Source organism: Phacochoerus africanus, chromosome 5, assembly GCF_016906955.1.
Source record: "Phacochoerus africanus isolate WHEZ1 chromosome 5, ROS_Pafr_v1, whole genome shotgun sequence".
Classification (NCBI taxonomy): Eukaryota; Metazoa; Chordata; class Mammalia; order Artiodactyla; family Suidae; genus Phacochoerus; species Phacochoerus africanus.
The window spans coordinates 53,111,494-53,135,739 of record NC_062548.1 but is presented as its reverse complement, the minus strand read 5'-3'; the positions used below and the strand labels follow the sequence as shown (position 1 = coordinate 53,135,739).

General features: G+C 50.3%; 1 protein-coding gene across 3 annotated transcripts in view; it reads left to right on the top strand.

The window, feature by feature from the left end:
* The window catches only part of NCK2 (NCK adaptor protein 2), a 91,830-nt gene that overhangs the window by 51,745 nt on the left and 15,839 nt on the right, over nt 1–24,246 (top strand). For all 3 annotated transcript variants that reach the window (XM_047781312.1, XM_047781313.1, XM_047781311.1), the window contains one exon: nt 17,184–17,893. In XM_047781312.1, coding sequence (XP_047637268.1) covers nt 17,184–17,893 — 710 coding nt within the window. The remainder of the gene's footprint in view (nt 1–17,183; nt 17,894–24,246) is intronic.

Sequence of the window (24,246 nt, the reverse complement as noted above, 5' to 3'; positions counted from 1 at the left end):
ATTTGTAATGAAATAAAACAACACGAGCTCTTCTTTTCATTAAGGCAGCCCATTGATACCATAGCTCTCCTCTCGTAGTCACTGCAGGATTAGGAAGCGTCAGAGAGAACTTTTCCACAGATAGAGCCCAGGCCATACTTTGAAGGGCTTGGAGTGTTCCTGGGTAAAGGTCTGACCCTGGTGTTTTATGCAGAGTGACTCATAAAGTCACGTGGGGCAGATGTTTTCAAGCCTTGTGCTAAATCTCTAGAGATGGGAAAGCGTCTCCCAGGGATGTATTGTCCTGAGAATGGTTTCTGTGACCACTTGGTGACCGTAGCCCCGGGACCCACCAAAGCCCCAAAGTTGCCTTGTTTTCACCCTGCTAACCTAGGGCTGACTCGGGCAGCCCAGGAAGCCTCAGTTCCATTTCTAATGGTCTGGTCAACACCTGAGGAGGGCTTATTCCAAGGTGCACTCAGTCATTGCTGGCCGGCTGCCCCCAGGGTTGCACCTTTGGCGTTTGCTCTCATGTGACCATACCTGAGGCCAGGGGGACACCTGCCAGCGATGACCCCACCCCTGCGGCTCCAAGCCCGACCTGGGAGCAGAGCATGGCTGCTGTGGGGACATTCTTGCTCACCGTTTGGGGGAGTGCTTTTGGTTGGAGAAGGGTGACTTCTGTGGCTGAAATTCCCAGGTTCCTAGAGGCATATCCACATGGGGTTGATGGAGCCACAGTGACGGGACTTGAATTTGAACTTGGGTTCTTTTACTCTACCACCCTGAGTGTCGGGGTTTACTGGGTGGGCATTTGATAGGAGGACCCAGTTGCAGAGATGGGCAGCTGGAATGTTAGAGGAAATGCTGGTGATACTAAGTTCCTTATTTTAGAGATGAAAAACTCAGCCTTGACTGACAGAACTTGATGGGGGCCGAGTGCGGTGGTGATGGTGTGACAGTGTTACTGTCCTGGCCTTGATAGTGGGTTGTGTTGTGGAGGAGGATGTCCTCGTGTGTGGCAATGCATACGAAGTGGGGCAGTGATGGGCCATGGCGTTGGCAGCTTACTCTCAGCTCGAGGAGAATAACGTCCTTGGGGCTGTTCTTATACCTTTTCTGTCCATTCAACCAGGCAGACAGACACAGAGCGGTTTGGAGACCACCCTGGGCCAGGATGTTGGCTCAGAGCCGAGGGGGTGTTGTAATTTGGGCTTCTGTCCCTCCTGGCATCCTTGGTGTCTCGAGCCTTACATTTGTGTCAGCCTTTCAGAGATGAGAGGATCACCCAATAAACACTGAGATGGGTCCTGAAACATGATGCCACCCAGTGTGAACTCGCCAACCAATTCTCCATCAGGATGGTTCCCCAGGACTGGTCAGAATTTCCCATGATAATCCAGCAGGTCCCTTCTGTGTTCCTGGCAAGCAGGCGAGGAAGCCCCTGCTTCCTGCTGCATCAGCCCAGGCTGCTTTGAGCCCATTCAGTGTGTGCTCTTTTGTCACAGTAGCGATGGGGACGGGGACAGAAAGGACCTCCTGGGCCCTGGCCTGCGCCATCATGCAGGCTGGGGAGGGATTTCTTTTGGGCACCGCAGGACTGTGGTCTTGGCAGAGGTTACAGGCACTCTCAGCAGGTCAGAAGCAGGGCAGGCAGATGAGATGTGGCTCATGCTCACAGTAGTCCAGGCTGCGTGGGAGTCGCCCCTCCCCTACTCCATCCTTGGAAATCCCTCTAAGCCACTTTGTTCCCTGCTGGGTGGCCTCTGAGAACAGTACCCAGAGGCTTTGAATCAGGGATGCAGACATCATGTTGGGATGAGCGCCTTGTAGTAGGGAATGTTCGCATCAGAAGCAGGAGCCCCGTGGGTCGTTACTTCGCCTGGTAGTATGTGAGGAAAGGATGCAGTTCAGTCCCTGACTTTCTGAAGCTTGGGATGTAACTGGAAGCATAACAGTGGCCCAGATGTGCAGAGCTCGGTTCAAAGGGGGCACCACCCCTCCTGTCCCAGGAAAACAGTGAGGGACCTTGCCGTGTGGCCTCCTACCCTTCAGGATGCAGTACCCAGAGTGGTTAGGAGGGCGACACTGGCTCCCTACAGCCCGTTTTCAAGTCCAGGCTTGGTGCTCACCATTGAGTGATGGGGCCAAGCTGTTGAGCTGCTGACCCTCAGCCGCTACCCCTGTGTAGTGATGACAGAGATGATCAGTGATGACGTGTAAGGTGATGTCATTCACGAGAAGGAAGCTTGGGGCTGAGACGTGAGGGGAGGTGGGCTCAGTGGGGGAGGGGCACGCAGAGATGCAGAAGGACGGCAGGCCAGCCAGCAGCCTTGAGGAGTCCTGGGCGATCAGTGCCCTCTGCCAAACATCAGGCCTGATGCCATTTGCAAAGGGGAACCGCAAAGGGCCCCCCATAGACAGAGGGGATGGCCGTTGAGGTTTAGACTAGGCATGGTCATTGCTGACCGGCTGCCCCCAGGGTTGCACCTTTGGCGTTTGCCCTCGTGTGACCATACCTGAGGCCTGGTCCTCATGGTTGGAGTAGAGGGGGCCAGTCAGTCTGTGGGAGCCTGGGATGAGGCCTCAGAGTGACGGGGTGGTGTCACCAACCCTGAGCTGAGCAGAGGGGTTGGGAGGCGAGGGGCCTCACAGGAAAGCCCACAGCCCTGTGCTGACGGGTATGAACCAGCAGGGAGTGCTAGTCACAGATGAGCCCGAATGAGTAACCAGCAGAAAGACCAGAGAATTAGGGCAGCAGGCAGAGAAACTGGGTAGTGATGACCAGACCTGTTGGAATGGATGGCAGGCTGGTGGTGGAAGTGTGGCCTGCTTCAGGCATGAATCTCAACTCGTGGCGACAAAATTCAGATTTTTGTTACCACATACTCCGTGTGCCAAAGTGAAGCTTCGTTTTTGTTTTGTTTGGTGTTTTTAGGGCCCTACCTGAGGCATATGGAAGTTCCCAGGCTAGGGGTCGAATCAGAGCTGCAGCTTCCAGCCTATACCACGCCAAATCCAAGCCTCGTCTGCCCCCTACACCACAGCTCACGGCAACGCCGGATCCTTAACCCACTGAGCAAGGCCAGGGATCAAACCCATGTCCTCATGGACACTGGTCGGGATCATTGAGCCACAATGGGAGCTCTGAAGCTTCATTTTTGACCTGTTTAAATGGTTTTACCTTGGCCGCAGGAAGCCTTGGCGTCTCTCAGGCAGCTCGAAAGCTCCCAATCCACTGTGGTCCCAGGGACTGGTCCCAGGCCACTAGCACCCCTCCCCTGGCAGGAAGGCCCCCGGGGGCCCTCGGGCTCCCCAGCCATCACCCCTGTGCTCCTGCTGCAGAGTGTGTCACGTCTCACCGAAGCCAAACAGAAAGCTTCATGCAGCAGAAAAATTCAAACCAAGACCCCAGAACGGATTTGGTATGTGTTTTCCAGTGAGTGGGCAATAATAATGCTCTCTCTGTCTACCTCACTGCCAGATACCACGCTAGGTGCCTGCAGATCTTCTTGTCTAATCTCCCCAGTAACTGTACAAGGGATATAATAATAGTAGCCCCACCTTTCATGCAAGAGGAAATGAGACCCAGAGGTTAACGGGTGTATGTGCCCAAGAACACACAATAAGAGATGGGTTGAAATTCATACAGGTCTGCCCGCTCTCGGGCTCTGCTGCTGATGGTCAGCCTGGAGTTGGACATTCAGATCTGGGTGGGGGATGGTACCTGCTTGGCTTCAGCATCGGCATTGGTGCAGCCGGTCTCTCCCCAGCCCCACGGCACAGCTGGGTTGCTGGCCTCACTGCAGCCCCTGGGACGCTAGGGGACCAGCTGCTTCCTAAGCATCATTTTCTCCCCGACCCCAAGGGATTCACTTATCAATACCTTTGCCTGGTCTCTTAATGTTGAGGTGAGCAGGGGACTTGAATGTAAACGATTCAGAAGCCGAATGTCGCAGGAACACATTTTCTTTCCCTTAAATTGATTCTTATTTTGGCAGCAGTCTTGTGAGCACCAAGCATGTTCTGCCGGGGCCACGCGCACAAGATCTCAGCCGTCTTCGTCGTTCATGGGTTCTTTGTGTGACTCGGACTTCTGCCCTCAGCTCTTCCTCAGCATCGTGATCTCTGAAATGCCCATCTTTTATAAAAGCACTCACTGAAGACAGGCATACTTACTTTAAAAATTTGAAAAGTAGAAAAAACACAAATCACCTATGAGCTTCCCACCCTAAAATAATTGCTGTTGGCATTTGCATCTGTTTTCTTTGTAGTTTTTGCACACACAGACTCAAAATCAGGTTGCACAAGTGACTTCCTGTTGACCTCCCTACCAGCTGTCATGGGGCAGTTAGTCCTAAAAAGATCTCCCCTTTCTGCAGAAGCCAGACCCCCATCATTCTGAAAAGGTTTCCCAAGTGAGTTTGGTCCTTGCCTCCTGGCTCCTCAGCAGTGTTTTTTGTTTTCTGTAAACAACCAAAGAGGAGAAGCTGATTATAGTGCATTTGTCTCAGAAGTAGTTGCTTTTCTAGGTTGACTGTCCGTAAAGAAAAAGACAGTGGTCGCTAGTTTCTACACGTCACTTAAACATACTTCCTGAATTAAGTCACCCTCTGAGGAGCTAGGATAAAAAAGTACAGAGTACTTTTTTTTTGTCATTTCAAAAATGTGCAAAGCCAGACCACACCCATGAAAAGTTCGTGTGTGTGACACATGCAAAGAAGATAGAGGAGTTCCCATTGTGGCAATGAATCTGACAAGGCTCCACTGAGGATGCAGGTTCGATCCCTGGCTTCGCTCAGTGGGTTAAGGATCCAGCATTGCCATGGGCTGTGGTGTAGGTCACAGATGCGGCTCGGATCCCAAGTTACTGTGGCTGTGGCGTAGGCTGGCAGCTGGCAGCTCTGATTCATCCCCTAGCCTGGGAACTTCCATGTGCCGCAGGTGTGGCCCTAAAACAAAAAAGAAAAACAAAAAGAAGAAGATTGAGATCTTAGATCTCAATTTGATTTTTCCTTTTTTTGCCTGCACCCGAGGCATATGGAAGTTCCCAGGCCAGGGATCAAATCTGTGGCCAACACCAGATCCTTAACCCACTGTGCCCCAGTAGGAACTCCCTCATTTGGTTTTAAATGTTCAGCTTCTCCAAGGAATTATCATCCATTCCCCAAATTCAAGCAGGTGCTTGGGTTCAGAGCTGCATCTAACACTCGAGGTTTATCTTTTCAGTCTCTGTCGTGTGATATACCATTGTACGAACCTGAACTACACAGAACAGGTCATAATTTAGAACTCTAGATTTCTGTCTTGTGAGATTGTTCACGGGACACACGCCTTGCCAAATGTAATGCCCACAGACTATAGAAACGTCTGCAGCCGTTGCAGTGCCAGCCACTCAAAATAAACTTGGATTTGTTTTTGTATATCATAAGCGTCCAAGTATTTAGAACAAAAAAGTGTAAAACAACTCACAACAGATTAGTGGGAGGATAATTAGAGAGAAAATAGAGACAGATTGTTCCAAAGAATGCTAATGGGAGAACAGCCAGTGGAGGGGGTGGGGAGCGAGCCGGGGTCTCTGCCCTCAGGAGAGTAGGGAGAAGCAGGTGTGCGGGGACATGGGGTCTCCTGCGCCCCCTGTGTCCCGAGGATGGACAAGAACATCATGTAAGGCATTTCCCAGTTTCTGTCCCAGCGACTGGCACCTGGGTTGCATCTTATTAAAATTGTCATCTTTCTAAAGAGCATCAAGAACACCCTTACTCCACTGAAGTCACTCAAGTAGGAGCCTTCAGGTTGAGAGTAGAGACCCTCAGCTAAAAATGCTGAGGAATATAGTAAAATCTTCTCGCCATGTTTCTAACTACACTGCCCCATGTAGCCTGCTCTCGTTTTTAGACCCTGTCCCTGTGGCTCAAATGTTCCTCTTCTCGATTACATGTTCCTGTCTGTCCCCCAGGGGCAGGTGTGGGGGCGGAGGGTGGAATTGTTCAAGGCAGGTATGTGGTGCTGAGGCAGAGCGCCCAGTGCTGGAAGGCTGCCACGGGCCCCACTCTGGAGCCATGCATGGGCTGGCAGGTGGGCAGCTAGGGCTCCGACCTGACCCAGGCTGGGTGTCTCCCTATGTCACCAGCATTTGCTTCTGTCATCTTTGTCTAGAAGCTGGTCACCTGCTTGAGCCCTCCAGGCTGCACCACTTTCTCACAACCCTTTTTTTTTTTTAGGGCCATACCTGCAGTTATGGAGGTTCTCAGGCTAGGGGTCCAGTTGGAGCTGTAGCTGCTGGCCTACACCAGTTCCCAGCCTCCCTGCAACCAACACCACAGCTCATGGCAATGCTGGATCCTTAATCCACTGAGCAAGGCCAGGGATCGGACCTGCATCCTCATGGTTACTAGGCAGATTCATTTCTGCTGAGCCGCAACAGGAACTCCTTTCTCACAACTCTTAATTTCCTTCCGCTGCTCACAGATGCCATGAAGACCCGGATTGTCCTGGTCTCACAGCGGGAAGCCCCTGGAGGGCAGCACTTTGTAGGGGTGGCTATTTACAGGGAACCTCCACTAACGGTGTTTTTGAAGCAAAACGGTTGAGTGTCAGACTTGGAACATTGACCCCAGGGGCATTTACAGTGGAGCAGGAATTAGCAGTGAAATGGGTCCTAATAATACTGATTTAGGTTGCCAGAACCTGTAGTGTTGAACCCAGTGTGGCGATAGGCAGGACACTCGTGATAAGAGCGGGCTGTGGGATCCAAAAGGACTGCTTAGGGTTCTTCCATGGTGGTTTTTTCATGGCCTGGTATATACAATTAAGTTTCACAAGTGTAATTCATTTAATAGTGGGGTTTTCGGTAGAATTCTAGAATATTCTGGAAAGGGCCTTGGAGGCAACCTGGTCCAAAGCTTTTCTATGAAAATCAGGCAAAGTGAGATTCTTGTCCAAGGCTGCCAGCCTCACAGCAGCAACAGGAGCAGGCCTCTGACCCCAGGCTGGGCGCTGCCACCGTAGCTGGCGGGGAACCAGGGCCTGGAGCCTGCAGGGCTTAGGCGCCAGCCTTTGCTTTGTCCAAAGCAGCCTGTGGTCCCAGGAGCCTTTCTGTCCAGCCTAGGAAGGTGGGGCACCTCCTTTATTCGCTACATGAAAGCCCATTGGCGCTGAGGAGCACTCTCTCCCGAGACTTCAAGGGGACCCTCAGGTCTCAGGTGCTGCTGACCCAGAGAGCAGGACTGAGTGAGGCTGCCTCGCAGGAGCCCTCGGGGGCAGGGGAGCAGGGGGGGTGGGGAGCAGACGCAAGAGCACATCTCTGGAGAAAGTCCCACCACTGCCTGTGCCCTTGAGCCAAGAGGAAACCAGCTCATGCAGAAATAACAGTAGTAAATGCCCTGACCATCGTCGGAGCTCCTGCTGTGCACTGGATGCTGCCTTCCTTAGGTTTGGGGCTCCTAAGAGCCCCTCCAGTGACACTGACATCCTCGTGTTACAGATGAGGAAGCTGAGTCAGGGAGAGCACGGAGCTACCAAGGCCAAAAGCTGGTGGGGCGAAAGATGGGTTTGAAGTGTGAACGGGACTGGGGTTGGGCCATCTGCCAGCCACTCGCCCCCACCAGCATGTTATCCCTCTACTCACTCTTTCCTTTTTAAGCTTATTTCGTTTCTCTGAGCAGATAGGGTCTCAGAGAGTCGAGCTTGGCCCAGGGGCCGACACTGAGCGATGCTTCTTAACTTCCCCTCCATCAATTCTTTGCTGTATCCTGTCCTCCCTTTTGCATATTCAGAAATGCTCGTGCTAATGGATCAGGATATGTGCTGAGAGGTGCTAAATATGTATTTTTAATTACAATTTACAATTTTAAAAATGTTTAAATGCTTTCCATTGGCATCTGTGCTACCATTTGACTTTCGCCTTTGGTAGAAGATCCTATACTCGTGAATTATTTTTTTCAAGCTTAAATGTTCTGTCATATAATTGGCCTGCCTGTTGACAAGGGAATGGGCTTTCTTATGAGCAGGGATGGGACTTCTGGTTCTGGGCAGAAGTGAACCCGTATGGTGGTGGGCTTGGTCCTCCCACCCCTCTCCCCCTGTGCTGGCTCCTGGCACGCCCGCCCACTGGAAGGGGGACCATCTGGGCACATGGATGGTGAATGGCGCCTTTGTCCCTCCTTCAGCTGGCAGCCCAGCCTGGTGGGTGTGGGTTTGCTGTGGGCAGGGGGCTGGGGGGGGCAGCTCTCTCCACCCTCCGAGTCTCCTTCCTCCCTCCCTCCCATCCCGGACCACCCATCCCTGAACGTGGGGGTCTCGTGTGGCACACAAAGTGTGTTTCATCCTAGGGCACAGGGGCGAGGGGTAAGCAGCTAAGATACATGTGCCTGGGAATAAAGACTAAAGCTCCTGGGAGTTCCCATGGTGGTGCAGCAGAAGCAAATCCGACTGGGAACCGTGAGGTTGCAGTTTCGATCCCTGGCCTCGCTCAGTGGGCTGAGGATCTGGTGTTGCCATGAGCTGTGGTGTAGTTCACCGACGCAGTTCAGATTTCGCGTCACTGTGGCTGTGGTATAGGCTGGTAGCTGTAGCTCCGATTAGACCCCTAGCCTGGGAACCTCCATATACTGCTGGTGTGGCCCTAATAGGACAAAAGACAGGAAAAAAAGAGAAAAAAAAAGTAAAGCTCCCGTATTCATTGCAGTTTTCGAGGAGGCACAGAGGTCAGGGGCATAGGGAACCAGAGGACCTTCAGATCCCTGGCTAGAGCAGCACCTTCCCGCCCCGGTGTCGGGCCACCCACTCACACACCTGGCATGGGAGGATCTCAAGGTTCAACGGTGGGCTGCTCCTGGCAGTGTCGCTGCATCCCCCTGGAGAGATGACTCTGGAAGGACTGATAAGGGAATGAAATCATGCTGGTGCACTAGGAGGTGGAGTTATTAACTGAGCAAATATTGGTCGAGTGCCTGCCCCTCGGGCACAAAGGATCAAACATGAACTCGGGGAGACGGGACTGGACAGGTGGGTGAGCGCACCATGGGCGTGGGGGCCCAGGGTCACTCAGGGAAGGCGATGTCGTGGTGTCCCAAGGCTGCTTACAGATCTGGGTGCTCAGAGATGCTGGGACCCAGCCCTGGAGGAAAGGTTCTCACCCTGGAGTCCTTGCCTTCAGCCCCTGGTGTTGCCCACAGGCCCTGTTGCAGTGGTTTTCATCTTCAAAAGCTAGTTTTAAACTACTAGCAGGAGAAAGATTCCAGCCCCACTTTCTACTCAGCCCTTAACCCCCCATGTCTGGCAGATCCTGCTTATCAAAAGGTTGTGCCCCCCCCCCAATTCCTGGTCAGGACCTTCAGGGCCACCGTCTGCTTTGCTGGTGCTTACATGGCCCCAGCTGCAGCAGCAGGGCCAAGGTTTATGCAGGTGAAATCAGTGCCCAAAGAGGATGTGAAGGCCAGCCAGCTGCCCAGGGCTGCACATAGCCCTTGGTCTCAGGCATGGCCAGGAAGGTCAGGTTTCTTCTCAAAGCAAATCCTGTGGGCAAGGCCATGCCCCAGTGACCCTGGGATGTGGGTTTGATGGACCAGCTCTGCCTCCCCGGCCTCAGTCATGCAGCATCCACAGATGCCTCTTTGCCCCTGTCCCCTCACTTCCCGGGCCAGCCTGCCAGGCCCCCTGCCAAGGTCCCACCTGTCCCAGGCTCAGGGGTCCAGCAGGTAATAGTGCGGCTGTGCTTCTGGATGACAGTAGGGGCAGGTGCCGCCTGGAGCACCCCTGGGTGGCACTTGTACCCCGGTTTGCTCTGCCTGAGCCTCGGCCCTGCCTGAGTTGGTCTATGCCGACCGGCCCATACGCTCTCCAGAGCCCACCCCAGCCCCAGGTGTGGCCGGTGGTCCCCGTGTGCTCATTCAGTCAGGCCTGAGGTCTGCGCCACCCAGGGTAACAGACCTCTCATGATGGTTCTTTGCAGTAAACACTCAAACCCAAGGCTCTCTGGGGTTAGGAAGGATGGGTCCATCTGGTGGCTGATCGTGTCTGCTCACCCCCACCCGCTCTCACCCCCACACCCACGCCAGGGGCTCCCAAACTTTCAGTCTGTCTGTCTTTAAGTGGGACTCGACAGTTTGACTTATTTAATTAAGGAGATGAGATGGGAGGGGAGGCGTGAGAGCAGGGGAAGGGTAGTTTTATTTTTTCCTGAGCTCTTAATAGAAGTGACAGAAATCAACTCAAAAGTAGCTAAAGAAAAAAAGAAAATCAAAAAATGAAGAAGAAGAAGAAAACCTCCAGAAGGAGGAGGTATGGTTGGACCCTGGGGCTCCCAACATCTGGGCCTGCTTCTGGGCCTCCTTCCCGCTCACCTCTTCCTCCCTCACCCAGACGCCTACAGGTGGGGGCCCTCTGAGAGCGGTGGGGGTCCTGGTCTGACTCACAGGGACAAGCCCACTGAAACCACAAGAGAGGAGCCCTGTGGAATAGAGATGGGCTGAAGGTGCTGAACAGATCAGAACAATAGAGAACTACCGCATTAATCCGAAATGGGCCCCCTTCCAAAAATCCTAGGTTCAGTACATGGAGAGTCTTTTTCTTTACCTATTCAAATACTCAACAGATTGTAAATTTTGGCACTAGATATTTTCTGAGTAGTGGAAGCTATTCCGAAAATCTAGATACAACTTAAGTGAGCATATAGTACCATGAAGAGCTATTAGGAGCCAAATGTTAAATATATCCTCCTCTATGAAAAGTTACTATAGTTGCTTTGGACCTGAATCAAATCTTGTCAGATCTCTTGAGCATTTAATGATAAAGAACCTTCTGTAATTTTCAGTTGACATTCGTAATCCTGATGGGGGAAAAGCCTTACAAATTACTAACCTCTATTCTTAATATAAATGACACTTTAAGTACAAGGAAATTTTCTAGTTAAATCTGGTTTATGTTATGAATCTGATTAGTGGTAAAAATAAAATGGCTTTCCCAGAGAGCTCCTGAAACTCAGGTGTGCTGTGTCCTAAAGGAATGGGCTGGAATATATGTCTGAACTATCAAATTTGTCTGACGTGTTACCTGAGATCTCCAGAATTCCAGCTAGAAGATGACAGAATATATTTTAAAGTCATCTGCTGTAACATCCCTTTATCTTAAAAGGAGTCTGTGAAAGATTTTGACTTGAAAATCACTGACATTAATAATGTATGATATATTCAAGCTTTATTAGAACTCTTTAATGTATGTAATTTTATTCAAGAAAGTTAAAACGTGCTTATTACTGTCAATGAAAATGTAAGTGGATCAGAGATCCAATAGCTTGATGCCAGGAAATTGTCCCCGAAGCCAAAGTATAGTTTACCTTTAAATCCAGCTCAGCTCTTTGCCATTTAAAATTATGCTGTCTGAAAAATAAAATTAAATAAAATGATGCTGTCTGCTCACAGGATCAAAAACACCATTCCTGAAGGTACCCGCCTTTTTTTATGATGGTTCTTAAATGCAGATGAAGCTTGTTGCACAGCCTGTGACCCGTCTTTAATGTGCCGGCTGTGGAGGTGGCTCAAACCCAGCAGCTCTGTGCCCGGGGTCGCTGCTGACCCACCTGGACCCCTGGGAGCAGCTGTGGGGTGGCTCATGCCCCAGACCCCAGGTAGAGCGGGACTCCCTGGAGCTGCTGGGGGTGGGGCAGAGGCTCTGTGCCCCCCGGGGAACAGACTCCCCACAGCAGCCAGAACACAGCTGAGCAAGCCCTTCTGTAAGATTTCTTCTCCATCCAGAGCCTCGTGATCATAGATGCGCGGTGTTCTCAGAGCCTGCTCTTCACCGTAGAATGAAAATCCTGAGCACGCCTGAGCACGCACCACCTGAGACAGCATTGTGCCTTTTTTTTTAGACATCAATTTCCACTCCTTCGTATTCTTTCTTCATAGAAGGTATTGCTATTTATACATTATTGAACGAGCTGTAGAGAAAGTCATTTCTTTGCGGGAAAAAGTTCCTTGACATCCCCGACTGAAGCGTGCCAGCACTTGGAAAGGTTTTCTAATGGCCCCGTTCTCCATGTTCTCATGCTCGGTGTGACGGATCCAGGGTAGGCTGCACGAAACCACCAGCCAAAATGTCCAAGCATCAAACACCCTGCGTAGTAGGGGGAGCAGGTTCAGGATTAACTTGAGAACTGAGGGAAAAGCCCAGCTCTTGACCTCATCCCAAGTCTTGCTCCAACCCTCTAGTCCTCCCCTGGCCTCAGTCTCTCTCCATTGCAGACCAGTGGGACCTGCCTGGTCCCCTCCCTCCCCCCCCCCCACACACCCCAATCCATGCCGGAGGGCAGGGTGTGGTTCCCAGGGCAGTGCTTCTAGTCACTTGGCTCAAGCTGCACCAGAATTCATGCTCGGACTGTACACAGCCCTCGGAAAAGGCCAGAAAGTGCATTCTCCCAAATGGGGCACCGAGAGGGGGCAAGGGTTAGCCCTGGTAAGCAAGGGTATCTGTTGGTTGCTGTTTAAGTAGGCAAATGTGGACTAAGACTTTGCAAAATGTGTGTGGGGGTTTGCCTCTCCTGCCCAGAAAAATGTGTACAGAAGGAGAATAAGCACATCATCCTTGTTAAAATGAAAACACACATTGGAGTCAGATGGCATTTTTGTGACAACCGGGAAAAGTAGATGGTATATCTTTAATGAAAGCAAAAGGACCAATGGAGAAGATGTATTTCTTAAAAAAAGATCCCCAGAGAGCAAGTGGAGAACAATGGGATTCCCATGCTGCCTCTTTCCCTAAAAAGTAATGGATTTACCTTTGAATTAGAACCTGTGGGGCTCCTGGGAAGGATCTGGGGCTTGCATTCGGGTCTCTATCCCTCTGACTTGGCATCTCATAACTGTCACGTGACAGTCACATGATCTCGGGTGAAGTCCAGATGAGGGGAGATGACAGTGGCCTTGTGTTCCAGGCCACCTGACTTGGGTGCAGCTTGCCTGATGGTCCTTGCTCAGCAAGCTCCCCCCCCGCCCCCCGCCACTGCTGGTGGGTCCCTTCCCTCTCCTTCCTGTCCACCACCCCCGCTGCTCCCAGGGCCCCCAGCCCTTCTGTTGGGCACCCCTGGGCTCTGGCATCCTGCAGAATCAGGGTCAGGGGAAAGGGGGATGGGGGCGGGGGAGGAAATGGAGACCTTTCTCAGCAACCCAAGTGACTATTCTATTTACACATTTCCAGATGACACGCCCTCCCAGCTGTCTAGTCACTTGTCCTGGGGCCCTGGCCTGCTACTCCTGATGCACTTCTTAGCCCCAGCCTTCATTCCCTATGCCCCAACACCCCCTTCACCAAGAATCGGAGGGAGGGTTCATTCCAGTTTGAGAGGGTGAGTGTGGGGTTAGATCCTGAGACCCTGCTTCAGAGCCCTGGATGCTCTGGGCACAGAAATCATGATACCAATAAGGATGCTTCACAGGAGCCTCTGACAGAGTTGTGCTTCTGGATTATTACAGATCAGATAGGCTTGGGATTATTAGGATCAGATGGGTCATGGGTCTGTCTCTGCTGCTTCCCTGGCTGTGTGTTGGGCCAGTTCCCTGATCTCTTGCAGCATTGGTTTTCCCATCTGCAGAAATGGGGGGAGGTCTGCTCTGTCACGGAGCTGTTGTGAGGTTCAGGTCACGCAGACGTCAGCGGTGGGGGCCTCCTTTGTACCCCAAGACATTCATCTGCCTCCCGCATTTCACTGCACCAGCAGCCGTCCATGATGTTGTTCCCACTGTAATGTTCCCCACGTGCCAAAAGCCAGACAGGCAGACTTTCTGTGCTGGTGGCCACCGGCCATGGCCAAGCATGTTCACGGAGGACTTTGGGCTCCCAGTAATATTGTTCTGAGAAAAAAAAAGAGAAACTCCGCTCAGTTAGTAAGAGTAACAATTGTTATCATTCAGAAAGCACTTTCTGGGAGTTCCCATCGTGGCTCAACGGTTAACGAACCTGACTGGCATCCATGAGGACGCATATTCAATCTCTGGCTTTGCTCAGTGGGTTAAGGATCCGGCGTTACCCTGAGCTGTGGTGTAGGTCGCAGATGTGGCTCGGATCCTGTGTTGATGTGGCTGTGGCATAGGCTGACAGCTACAGTTTGGTTGGATCCCTAGCCTGAGAGCCTCCATATGCCACAGATGTGGCCCTAAAAAGACAGCCAAAAAAAGAAAAAAAAAATCAATTGCAGTGTTTTCTATGTATAATCTGAATTTAGTATCTGTTTGGGGCTGAATTGTCCCCTTGAAATTCAAATGTTGATGTCTTGTGCCCCAGAATCTGAGAGCGTGACTATCTTTGTCTAGGGCCTCTAAAGAAGTAATTCCGTTTAAACGAGGTTTTTTTAGGGTGGGCCCTAATTCACTGAGACTGGTGTCCTTGTAAGAAGAGGAAACTAGGAACAGAATGCAGACGTGGTGAGAAGGCAGCCGTCCACACGCCAAGGGGAGAGGCCTCCGAAGGGCCCAGCCCCACTGGCCACCTGACCTATGACCTGCAGTCTCCAGAACTATGAGAAGATTAATTTCTGTTGTTTAAGCCCCCCCCCCCCAGTCTGTGGTACTTGGTTGTGGCAGCCCTCACAGACTGATACAGCGCCACTGCTGTCCACACTTTATAGGTAAGAAAACGAAGACCCAGAGACTCTAAGTATCTTGCCCAAAGGCACACAGCTCATTAGTGGCTGGCTCGGGATTTCCCCCTCGAGGCTGTGTTCTCAGTCACTCCGCTGTGTCGCCCCCGCCATCCCACCCCAGAGTTGCCTCAAAGACTGTTTAGGTCACATTAAGAGCAAAACAGGTTGATTTTTCTGGGGGCGGTTGTATGTGGAATGTTCCAGTTTTGATAGAGAAATGTGAGTCCTGTGTAGGCGGGGAGTGTGCCTGTCTCATTTATCTCTCTGTCCCCAACATCTAGGAAGGTGCCTGGCAGGAAGGAGCTCAGTGGCTGAAGTCATTGAATTGTTCTGAGTTTGCAAAGAGCAGGCTAAGTAGGGTGTCCATAGGTCAGCAGTGAGGTCCCTTCAACGTATTATGAGGTCTAAGGTCCACTAGGGTCCACCATTGTCTTTTTCTGCTGCCCTTGACACTTGTAAGTCCTGATGAATATTCTAAACCCCGTTCTTCCCTGGCTCCTCAAGTAGCTTCCATTGTTCACAAATTTGGAACGCGCTCTTAGAATGTTATTTTTAAATGTTATTTCTGGAAATCTTTGTTACCCATAAACACAGCACTCTGCCTGCCCCTTGCTGTTCCAGCTGAGGGTTTAAGGCCTTTGTGCCTGAGCCTTCTAGACAGGAGCTTGCTTTCAAGGACCGTCCTGTCTGCCTTCTGGTTTTAGGAAGCTGTCACGTCATCATAGTGCTGGTTGAACTGCCCTAGGTTTGAAATCAAAAACTGAGAGGCTCAGCGTTCCCGTCATGGCTGAGTGGTTAACGAATCCGACTAGGAACTATAAGGTTCAGGTTCGATCCCTGGCCTTGTTCAGTGGGTTAAGAATCCGGCGTTGCCATGAACTGTGGTGTAGGTTGCAGACTCAGCTCAGATCCTGAGTTACTGTGGCTCTGGCGTAGGCCGGTGGCTACAGCTCCTGTTAGACCCCTAGCCTGGGAACCTCCATGTGCCACGTGGAAGCAGTCCTGGAAAAAGACAAAAAGAGCAAAAAAAAAAAAAATTGAGAGGCTCATGTGTTCAGGTGAAAAGCAAGTGAGCGCCTAAGGGGAAACCTGAGTTTCACTTGGTCTCCTGTCCTGGCCTGCTCGTCCTTCTCCTGCGCTGAACAAAGATGCTGCAGCACAAAGAGAAACAGAGGCTCTTAGCTTAGAGACCAGGCTCTTTGCCTGAAGGCCCAGTGAAGGAGCACTTGTCATTTGCGTTGGCGTGCTGTCACCTATTGCATGCTCCTTGCTCAGCTGGTGGCCCAGAGCAAAGCACACGTCCCAGGGCTGAGAATCTCAGGCCCGGGACAGGTCTGCCCTGGAAGTCAGAGCCCAAGCTTCCATGAGCAGAGGTGATCACAATGCCTTTTCTTCCTCTGATCTCCCCTCACCTGACAAGGGAATAGAAACAAGGGTAATTCTCTGACTCAGGCTGTCTTTACTGCAGGGAACTAGGGAGAGGGAGCTACAGGCTACCCATAAAAGCACTTTGGTGTCATTTCCTGGAAAAAAAAATGGACACCTGCCAGTGGTCACAGTTTCCAGATGGTGAAAGCCCCTGTGCTGCTGAGGTTGGGAGGGCTCGTGGGTGAGCAGCCATCTCTTAGAACCAGCCCCCACCTCCACCCCGTCCAGGGGCCTGTCCCCAGCTCTGGAGCCCTGGCCTTCCTCCCCTAGACCCACCTAGACCCACTTTCGACAAAGGTGCCAAATTCCATGCATTTTAACCGTGTTAAAGCCTTTTTCCCTTAGGGCTTTTCAAAGCGTTTGCACAGGAAGGAAGAAGGCTGGCGTTACAGCTCTGCACTGACTCACATACGTAACCGAAGCAGCAATTCTCTGTTTGATGCTCTCTGAGATTCTCCAACACATACATGCAGGCTGGTGACACCTCATTAAACTGATTTTCTGATCCACTAGTGGATTTTCAATTAGAATATGAAAAGTCATGTCTTAGATGTACTGTATCAGGTATGTTTTTCTCATTCACTCATCACCAACTGTTGTGGGAAATTGCTGCACTTTTGAAAGAAGTGAAGAGTTGAAAGAAGGAGATGGGTTTCTGCCCAGTGGGGCTGCTCCACTACCAAGGAGGCCCTGAGTTGGGGTGGGTGCTGGCCTGAAGTTGGCAGGTGGGAGCAGGGCGGTCCTGAACCGTATGAGAGCTGGGACGGGTCTTTGAACTCATTTCCTCCAGCTTCCAGTCCAAAACGCAAAAGACGTTTTGTGTTTTAATACCTTATTTGTGTTGTTTGAGTGGCACTTGGATGCTTCAATCACTTACACTGTTTTGTCTTGGTTTGCTGGTGTTCTGGCGATTTTGTTTGAGGAAAACAGAGAGTGGGCTTTGGTAATTTCCAGTTTTTAAGCATTTGGCCATTGTAGGATGTAGCTGTCACCTTCTCTGCTGGTGCCTGAGGGGCAGGCTGTCTGTCCTGCATCATGTGCAGGCGCTACTCCTCGGCCGGACCTTGCCTGGAGCCCCTGCCGGGCCCCTGTGCATTGAGCCCCATCCGCACGCTGAGCCCTTGCCGTGTCTCCGCAGGCCTCGGCAGGACCCGCAGGAAGACGAGTGCGCGCGATGCCTCGCCCACGCCCAGCACGGACGCAGAGTTCCCCGCCAACGGGGGTGGCGCCGACCGCATCTATGACCTCAGCATCCCAGCCATAGTCAAGTTCGCATACGCGGCTGAGCGCGAGGATGAGCTGTCGCTCGTGAAGGGCTCTCGCGTCACCGTCATGGAGAAGTGCAGCGACGGCTGGTGGCGGGGCAGCTACAACGGGCAGGTGGGCTGGTTCCCGTCCAACTACGTGCTGGAGGAGCTGGACGAAGCGGCCGCTGACACGCATGGAGGCCCAAGCCTGCGGTCCGGCGCCGCACTCAGCAATGGCCAGAGCTTGCGGGTCCTGCACGTGGTGCAGACACTGTACCCCTTCAGCTCGGTCACCGAGGAGGAGCTTAACTTCGACAAGGGCGAGACGATGGAGGTGATCGAGAAGCCTGAGAACGATCCTGAATGGTGGCGTTGCCGCAATGCGCGTGGCCAGGTCGGCCTAGTGCCCAAGAACTACGTGGTGGTGCTGAGCGAGGGCCCAGCCCTGCACGCAGGCTCTGGCCCCACGGGGCCCGCTCGTGCGGGCCGGTTTGCAGGCCGGGAGTGGTACTACGGGAACGTGACTCGCCACCAGGCCGAGTGCGCGCTCAACGCGAGAGGCGTGCAGGGCGACTTCCTCGTCCGCGATAGCGAGTCCTCGGTGAGTGTGGGTTGAGCGTGGGTGGAGGGGTGTGAGTCTGAGCGTGCACATCTGCATGTCTGGATGTGTGCATGTGCGTGTCTTGGGTGTGCATGCAGATGTGCAAGTGCGCACCTGGCGCATAAGGTGGGTTCCTCATTAGGGACAGCAAGTCTTTTTGGTGAGTGGGGTGGTGAGAAGGAAGCAGAGCATAGTCCGTGTATGCAAGCATGTGTGTGTGTGTGTGTGCATGCGTGCATGCACATATATGTGCACGCGTGTGCAGTTCCCTTTTCAGATGTGTAAATAGTCTCAATTAGGGTGTTTAAGGCTTGTGTTACAAGGGATGAACACAGAGGATCTGTGCAGCCTGTGTACTGAACCCCCTGCTCTGCCTTGTGCTGAAATCTGCTTGGAGTGCAGTGATTGCCCTCCCAAGCTGCACCCATTCTCTCTAAGATGCATTCTTGCAGATAGGATGGTAAGTAAAGTGTGTTTTAGCTTCTGAGGGTTTACTGACTCGCACCTGAGATTACCCCTCTTCTGTTCTGCAGGCTCAAACGGCATTTTCTCTGTTGATTTCCCCCTGTGAATGACCTTGCCTCGGCCCTGGCAGTTGACCTTGTTTCCTCTCTGGGTCTGAGACACAGCAGATGTTCTCAGCAAGACCCATACTCTGTTTCTGACACAGCCTTTTCTTGGTTGGTTGATTTTTCTTTTTAAATCCTATAATCCTTGGGTCATCTCTGCCACAGGCACCACTGAGTTTATCTCTGCAGGCACCACTGAGTTTATCTCTGAAAAGCCTTTTAAAAGAACAGAATTGAAAAGAAAAAGACAGTTGTTGAGAGAGATGAGTTTGTGTGTGTGAACTGCATGGGAGATATGAGGCCTCTTGACTTGGAGCAGATCCATTTCCATCACAAACCAGTGTTTGTGTTTCAGGTGTGTGGCTGAGCCAGTCTGAGAGAACTGGGCTGGTGTCACACGAGGTGGCCTTTTTGATGTTCGTTAGGGACATACTGCTCAACTGGTTTAGTAGATCCCTGCAGATACATCCTTCATGGGGTTCCCGTCTAATGAACCCGACTAGTATCCATGAGGACTTGGGTTCAATACCTGGCTTCGCTTAGTTAAGGATACGATGTTGCATGAGTAGTGGTGTAGATCACAGATGTGGCTTGGATCCCATGTTGCTGTGGCTGTGGTGTAGGCCAGCAGCTATAGCTCCAATTCAACCCCTAGCCTGGGAACTTCCATAGGCCACAAGTGCGGCCCTAAAAAGCAAAAAAAAAAAAAAAAGAAGAATCCAGTGTGGTTATTTTGTATTAGTTTTTACAGGCTTTGGTTTAATTTTTTAAATGCAATCTGTAAGGCTAGTAAGCACATCCTATGTACTATAATTATTGTCCTCTGAGGAAGTTGATACTACAATAAGTGCATTTCAAGATCCCTGTTGATGGATCTGAAAGCATTTAGAGGCTCCGGAAATGATTTTTCCCTTCAGAGAAAGGGGCAGTTGTTATCATGGTGGAAACTGGCCCCCTTGATGGTGTCGGCAGCTGGTGCAGGTGGCAGCTGCCTATGCTGTGGCTGGATGAGCACTCTGGGCCTGAAGGTTAACTGCATCTGAAGTCAGAGTGCTAAGGTTTTCTTATCCAGGTGCCAGAGCTGATCGTTTCTAGCTAAATATTGCATTAAATTGTTCTCACTTGAGGTCAGCTCCATGCTCAGCTGCCTGAGATGAGGGCTGGGGCTTCAGAGAACCAAGTACAGAGCTTTTTAACCCTCCTGAACAGAAACTCAAAGGAAGCCCCAGGAAACCACACTCTGTGGAGGGTAATCAAGAGACAAGTATAAGTCCTTATGGAGAGGTAGCCTCTTGATTTAGAAATGCTGAGTTTGAAGAGATTTCTTAGAAGGGGGAGAGGTGAGAGCAGCCCCACAGTGTGGAGATGGTGCCCCAGTCAGTGTTGTTCTGTCCAGGACTTGGGGAGAAGACCGTTCTTGGCTGGAGGCAGATGAGCATTGTTGGCTTAGGGAAGACCTGTTCCTTTTCTGTAGGATAAGCACATCCAGGCAGCTGTCACTGTGATCTCAGAACCCAGTCCTTTTGGAGTGGGGAGGGTTGCTTGCATTATCTGGGCTCCATCCCAGACCTTGAAGAAGTTGAGTGTCTTGTCTGTCTCCAGTTATAAGAAAAAAAACCAACTTCTAAATAATTGAAGGATCCTTTATATTTTAACCATTTTTATGGGAGCCTTTACGGAGTTTTTCCTTGTGTTTTAACTTAGAAAACTGAGCTACGACAGCTCATAGGATGTTGGAGCTATTGATTTTAGGGTTTGAGGGAGGGGTTCCGCTGCAACTTGGTCAGCTTTGCACCCACAGCGTCACCGGCTTGGTCTGAAGGCTGCCGTGTGTCCTGAGAGTATACAGGGCTGCTTGCCCTGATAGAACTTGCCATGACATGTGAGGTTTCTGCTGTTCATATGCCTGCTTTGTGCCAAAGGCTGCTCAAGGGACTCTCAGTCGTGTGGCTGCTTTTCTCCTGACAGCAAAATGAGGCCAGCTGTGCTGTCTTGCTGCCCATAACCAAGTCTGTCCTCAGTTGTCCTCTGCAGCTGTTGAACTGGCTGGATGGACAGACAGATGGACATGTCCATTGCTTACTTCTTTTCCACCACCATCCACTGCCTCTGGTTCTTGCCAATGTCTCCCCAGCTTCTCTCCTCCCCTCCTTTGTTGTTTTTCCTGTTCACGTCAACATCTATAAGATGCCAGTCTGGCTTTCAAAGCCACCACCAGGCCAGAGTGAGCCCTTAGCTTCCTAATCTGGCACAGCACCTGGTCACCATTCCTGCAGGGCTCAGAGGTGCCCTCATTTAATTTCCTCTTCCTTTCTTGTGGTCTTTGGGCCCAGGGCTCCCCTCTGGTTGAGGTGACCATGGACCTGTGGTTCTTCCATGCACAGCTGTTTTTTTATAATACACCTTCAAGACACTTATCATATTTAAAATATCCTGAGTGATTCCAGTATAAATAAGCTAGATTCTTGCTTGATTCTTTTTTTTTTTTTTTTTGAATGGCTGTACCCACATCATATGGATGTTCCCAGGCCAGGGATTGAATCCAAGCTGCAGCTGTGACCTACAGTGCAGCTTCAGCAACACCGAATCCTTTAATCCACCACTCCAGGCTGCGTATCCAACTCGCACCTCTGCAGCAACCCAGGTCACTGCAGTCGGATTCTTAACTCCGTGCATCACAGCGAGAACTCTTTGCTTCATATCTTGCGTTTAAAAATATTTAATATTTCTTGGTTTTGTAAAGTAAAACTATACCCAACTCTGAGACCTTGAAAATTTGTGCTGTGGGGATGGGGGAGAGATTGAAGTATTTTAGAAAAGCAAGCAAGCTATTGCCACATCCTATGATACCTACTGTCAGTGATGTGCTGGGTATTTCGGAGGTGCCTGCTAGACAAGTTTTCTCGATGAGCAAATTAATGAATGAGCCAGAGGGCCCTGCTGGGGCTCATTTTCCTGTCCTGAATCTCAGAACCGACTGCCCTCTCACTCTTCGCCTCCTCTCTCCCTCCCTTGCTCCTCCCTCATCTGTGACTGTCGTTTTTCCTTCACTCCTAAAGACCAAACAGTATCAGTTCTTATTCTCCATATTTAATCATCATACCTCCACTTGCTCATCCGTCGCTCCATAAATCTAGAAAATTCGAAATTCCTACCTGCCTTTTTTTTTTTTTTTTTTTTTTTGCTTGTTAGGGTCTCAAGTGTAGCCTATGTTCGTTCCCAGGCTAGGGATCCAATTGGAGCTGGAGCCACCAGCCTACACCAAGCCACAGCAATGCCAGATCTGAGCCATGTCTGTGGCCTACACCACACCTCACAGCAATGCCAGATCCTTAACCCACTGAGCGAGGCCAGGGATCGAACCTGCATCCTCATGGATACTAGTCAGATTAGTTTCTGCTGAGCCACAATGGGAACTTCCCTACCTGCTTTCTAATGCACATTATAAATCCTTATATATATTTGTTCAAACGGAGACTATGGATACAGTTAGGAAGCCATACTGCACTGAGGAATAACTAGTAACTAGATTTCTCTGAGCTCTGTAAGTTGTCAGTATTTCACTTTTTCAATTGCTATAGAAAGTTACAGGTTACAACTAGGGTGAGCCCTGCAAAGCATCAGCCTGTGGTGTGGGAAGGCCTTTTTCTTTGTACAATGTTAAAGATCCCAAAGAAATCATGTTTCCTCATATTTATTATGGCCCATGGTAATATTTACATACCGATTTTTTTGTCATACAGCACATTTTCATATGAAAAAAAACTTGCTTAAAATAATATACATATTAGCCACACTAACTGTCTATGTGGCTTTCACCCTTATTCTTTTTAAAAATCTAGTACAGAAGAGTTCCTGTTGTAGCTCAGTGGTTAACAAACCTGACTAGGATCCATGAGGATCCGAGTTCGATCCCTAGCCTGGCTCAATGGGTTATGGATCTGACGTTGCCATGAGCTGTGGCATATGTCGAAGACACAGCTCAGATCCCGCATTGCTGTGGCTGTGGTGTAGGCCAGCAGTTGCAGCTCCGTTTCTACCCCTAGCCTGGGAACCTCCATGTGCCATGGGTGCAGCTTTTTTTTTTTTTTTTTTTTTAAAGGCAAACAGCTATTCTTTGGTGCCCATCCTTTAAAAAAAAAAAAAAAAAAAACTAGTGCAGTTATTTGGCTGGGGAGAAACAAAATAAAAGGATTACCTTAGTTTCTTGCCATATTTTTCAAATTTGTATTTCTTACAGAAATTGTAGTTTTTAATCAAAACTCACTTTTCAGGCAGTTTCATCCCTCATCTTTCTAGATCAGTGATGCCTGAACTGCAGGTGGGTCAGAATCTCTGGAGGGCTTGGTAAAATAAAGGTAGCTGGGTTCCAACAACCCACAAAATGCCTAAGAAGTTACATTTCTAGCACCTTCTCTGGCAATGTTGATGTTGCAGATTTAGGGACCACACTTTGAAAACCCCTGGTCCCTATTATGGCATCGTAATGGTTTTATACATAATCACAGCATCATTTAAACCCCATTTCTGCTTAATACTACATTTCAAAGAACTACGAACATGCTTAAAGGTGAAAATTATAACTGTCAGGAGGTCTAATTTCTTGTAGGTGGGTAGGTTTTGTTGAGTGGAATTCATCTCTTAGAAAGTGATTTTCTGTTTGTTATCTGCTTAGGGTTTGGTAACAAACCAGCTGTGTTAGTCGTGTGTTTCTAATAAGAGCGTGGGAAGGAGTTCCGTATTGGGGGCAGTGAGGGCTGCTCCCACACCACTCAGAACAGGTGCATCCAGGAGAGGGCTTCTCTTGCAGTGACTTGCCCATGAGTCTCCCAAATCTGTGGTTAGACGCCATGATTCCTAGCTATTTCCTCATCAGTGTGTTAATATTTAGAAAAAGCATGAATGCGGAGTTCCTGTTGTGGCTCAGGGGTAACAAACCAAACTAGTATCCATAAGGACAGGTTCGATCCCTGGCCTCGCTCAGTGGGTTAAGGTTTCGGTGTTACCGTGAGCTGTGGTATAGATTGCAGAAGCAGCTTGGATCCTGAGTTACTGTGGCTGTAGTATAGGCTGGCAGCTGTACCTCCAGTTAAACCCCAGCCTGGGAAATTTCATATGCTGCAGGTGCAGCCCCCCCACCCCCCAAAAAAGAAAAAGCATGGGAGTTCCTGTCGTGGTGCAGTGGAAACGAATCTGACTAGGAACCATGAGGTTGCAGGTTTGACCCCTGGCCTTGTTCAGTGGGTTAAGGATCTGGCGTTGCTGTGAGCTATGGTTTTGGTCTCAGACTCGGCTTGGATCCTGAGTTGCTGTGGCTGTAGCATAGGCTGGCAGCTACAGCTCCAATTGGATCCCTAGCCTGGGGAACCTCCATATGCCTCAGGTGCGGCCCTAAAAAAAAAGAAAAAGAAAAAAGAAGAAGCATGAATGGTGCCCATGTGCATCTTTCCAACTGCAAATATAATGTTACTTTTTATCTTTTTGCCTGGGACCTAATGGAAGTGTTAAGCCCAGCTGTTTATATAATATTTCAAACTTCAACTGTATGTAATTCTTAAACCTGGAAGGGCCTTTGGGTACTTTCCTAAGAATTCACTCCCCATCATCTGATTCCCAGACCTCACCCTCAATGGTTTGCTCTTCCATACTTGCCTTAAAAAAAAAAAAAAACCCTGCACCACTTACTGGGATAGGGGAAGACGACACAAGTCTTATTTAAAGTTATTTCCTGAAATACAAGCAATAGCAAAACAGCTCAGTGTGTCATTCGAAATTTCATTCTGC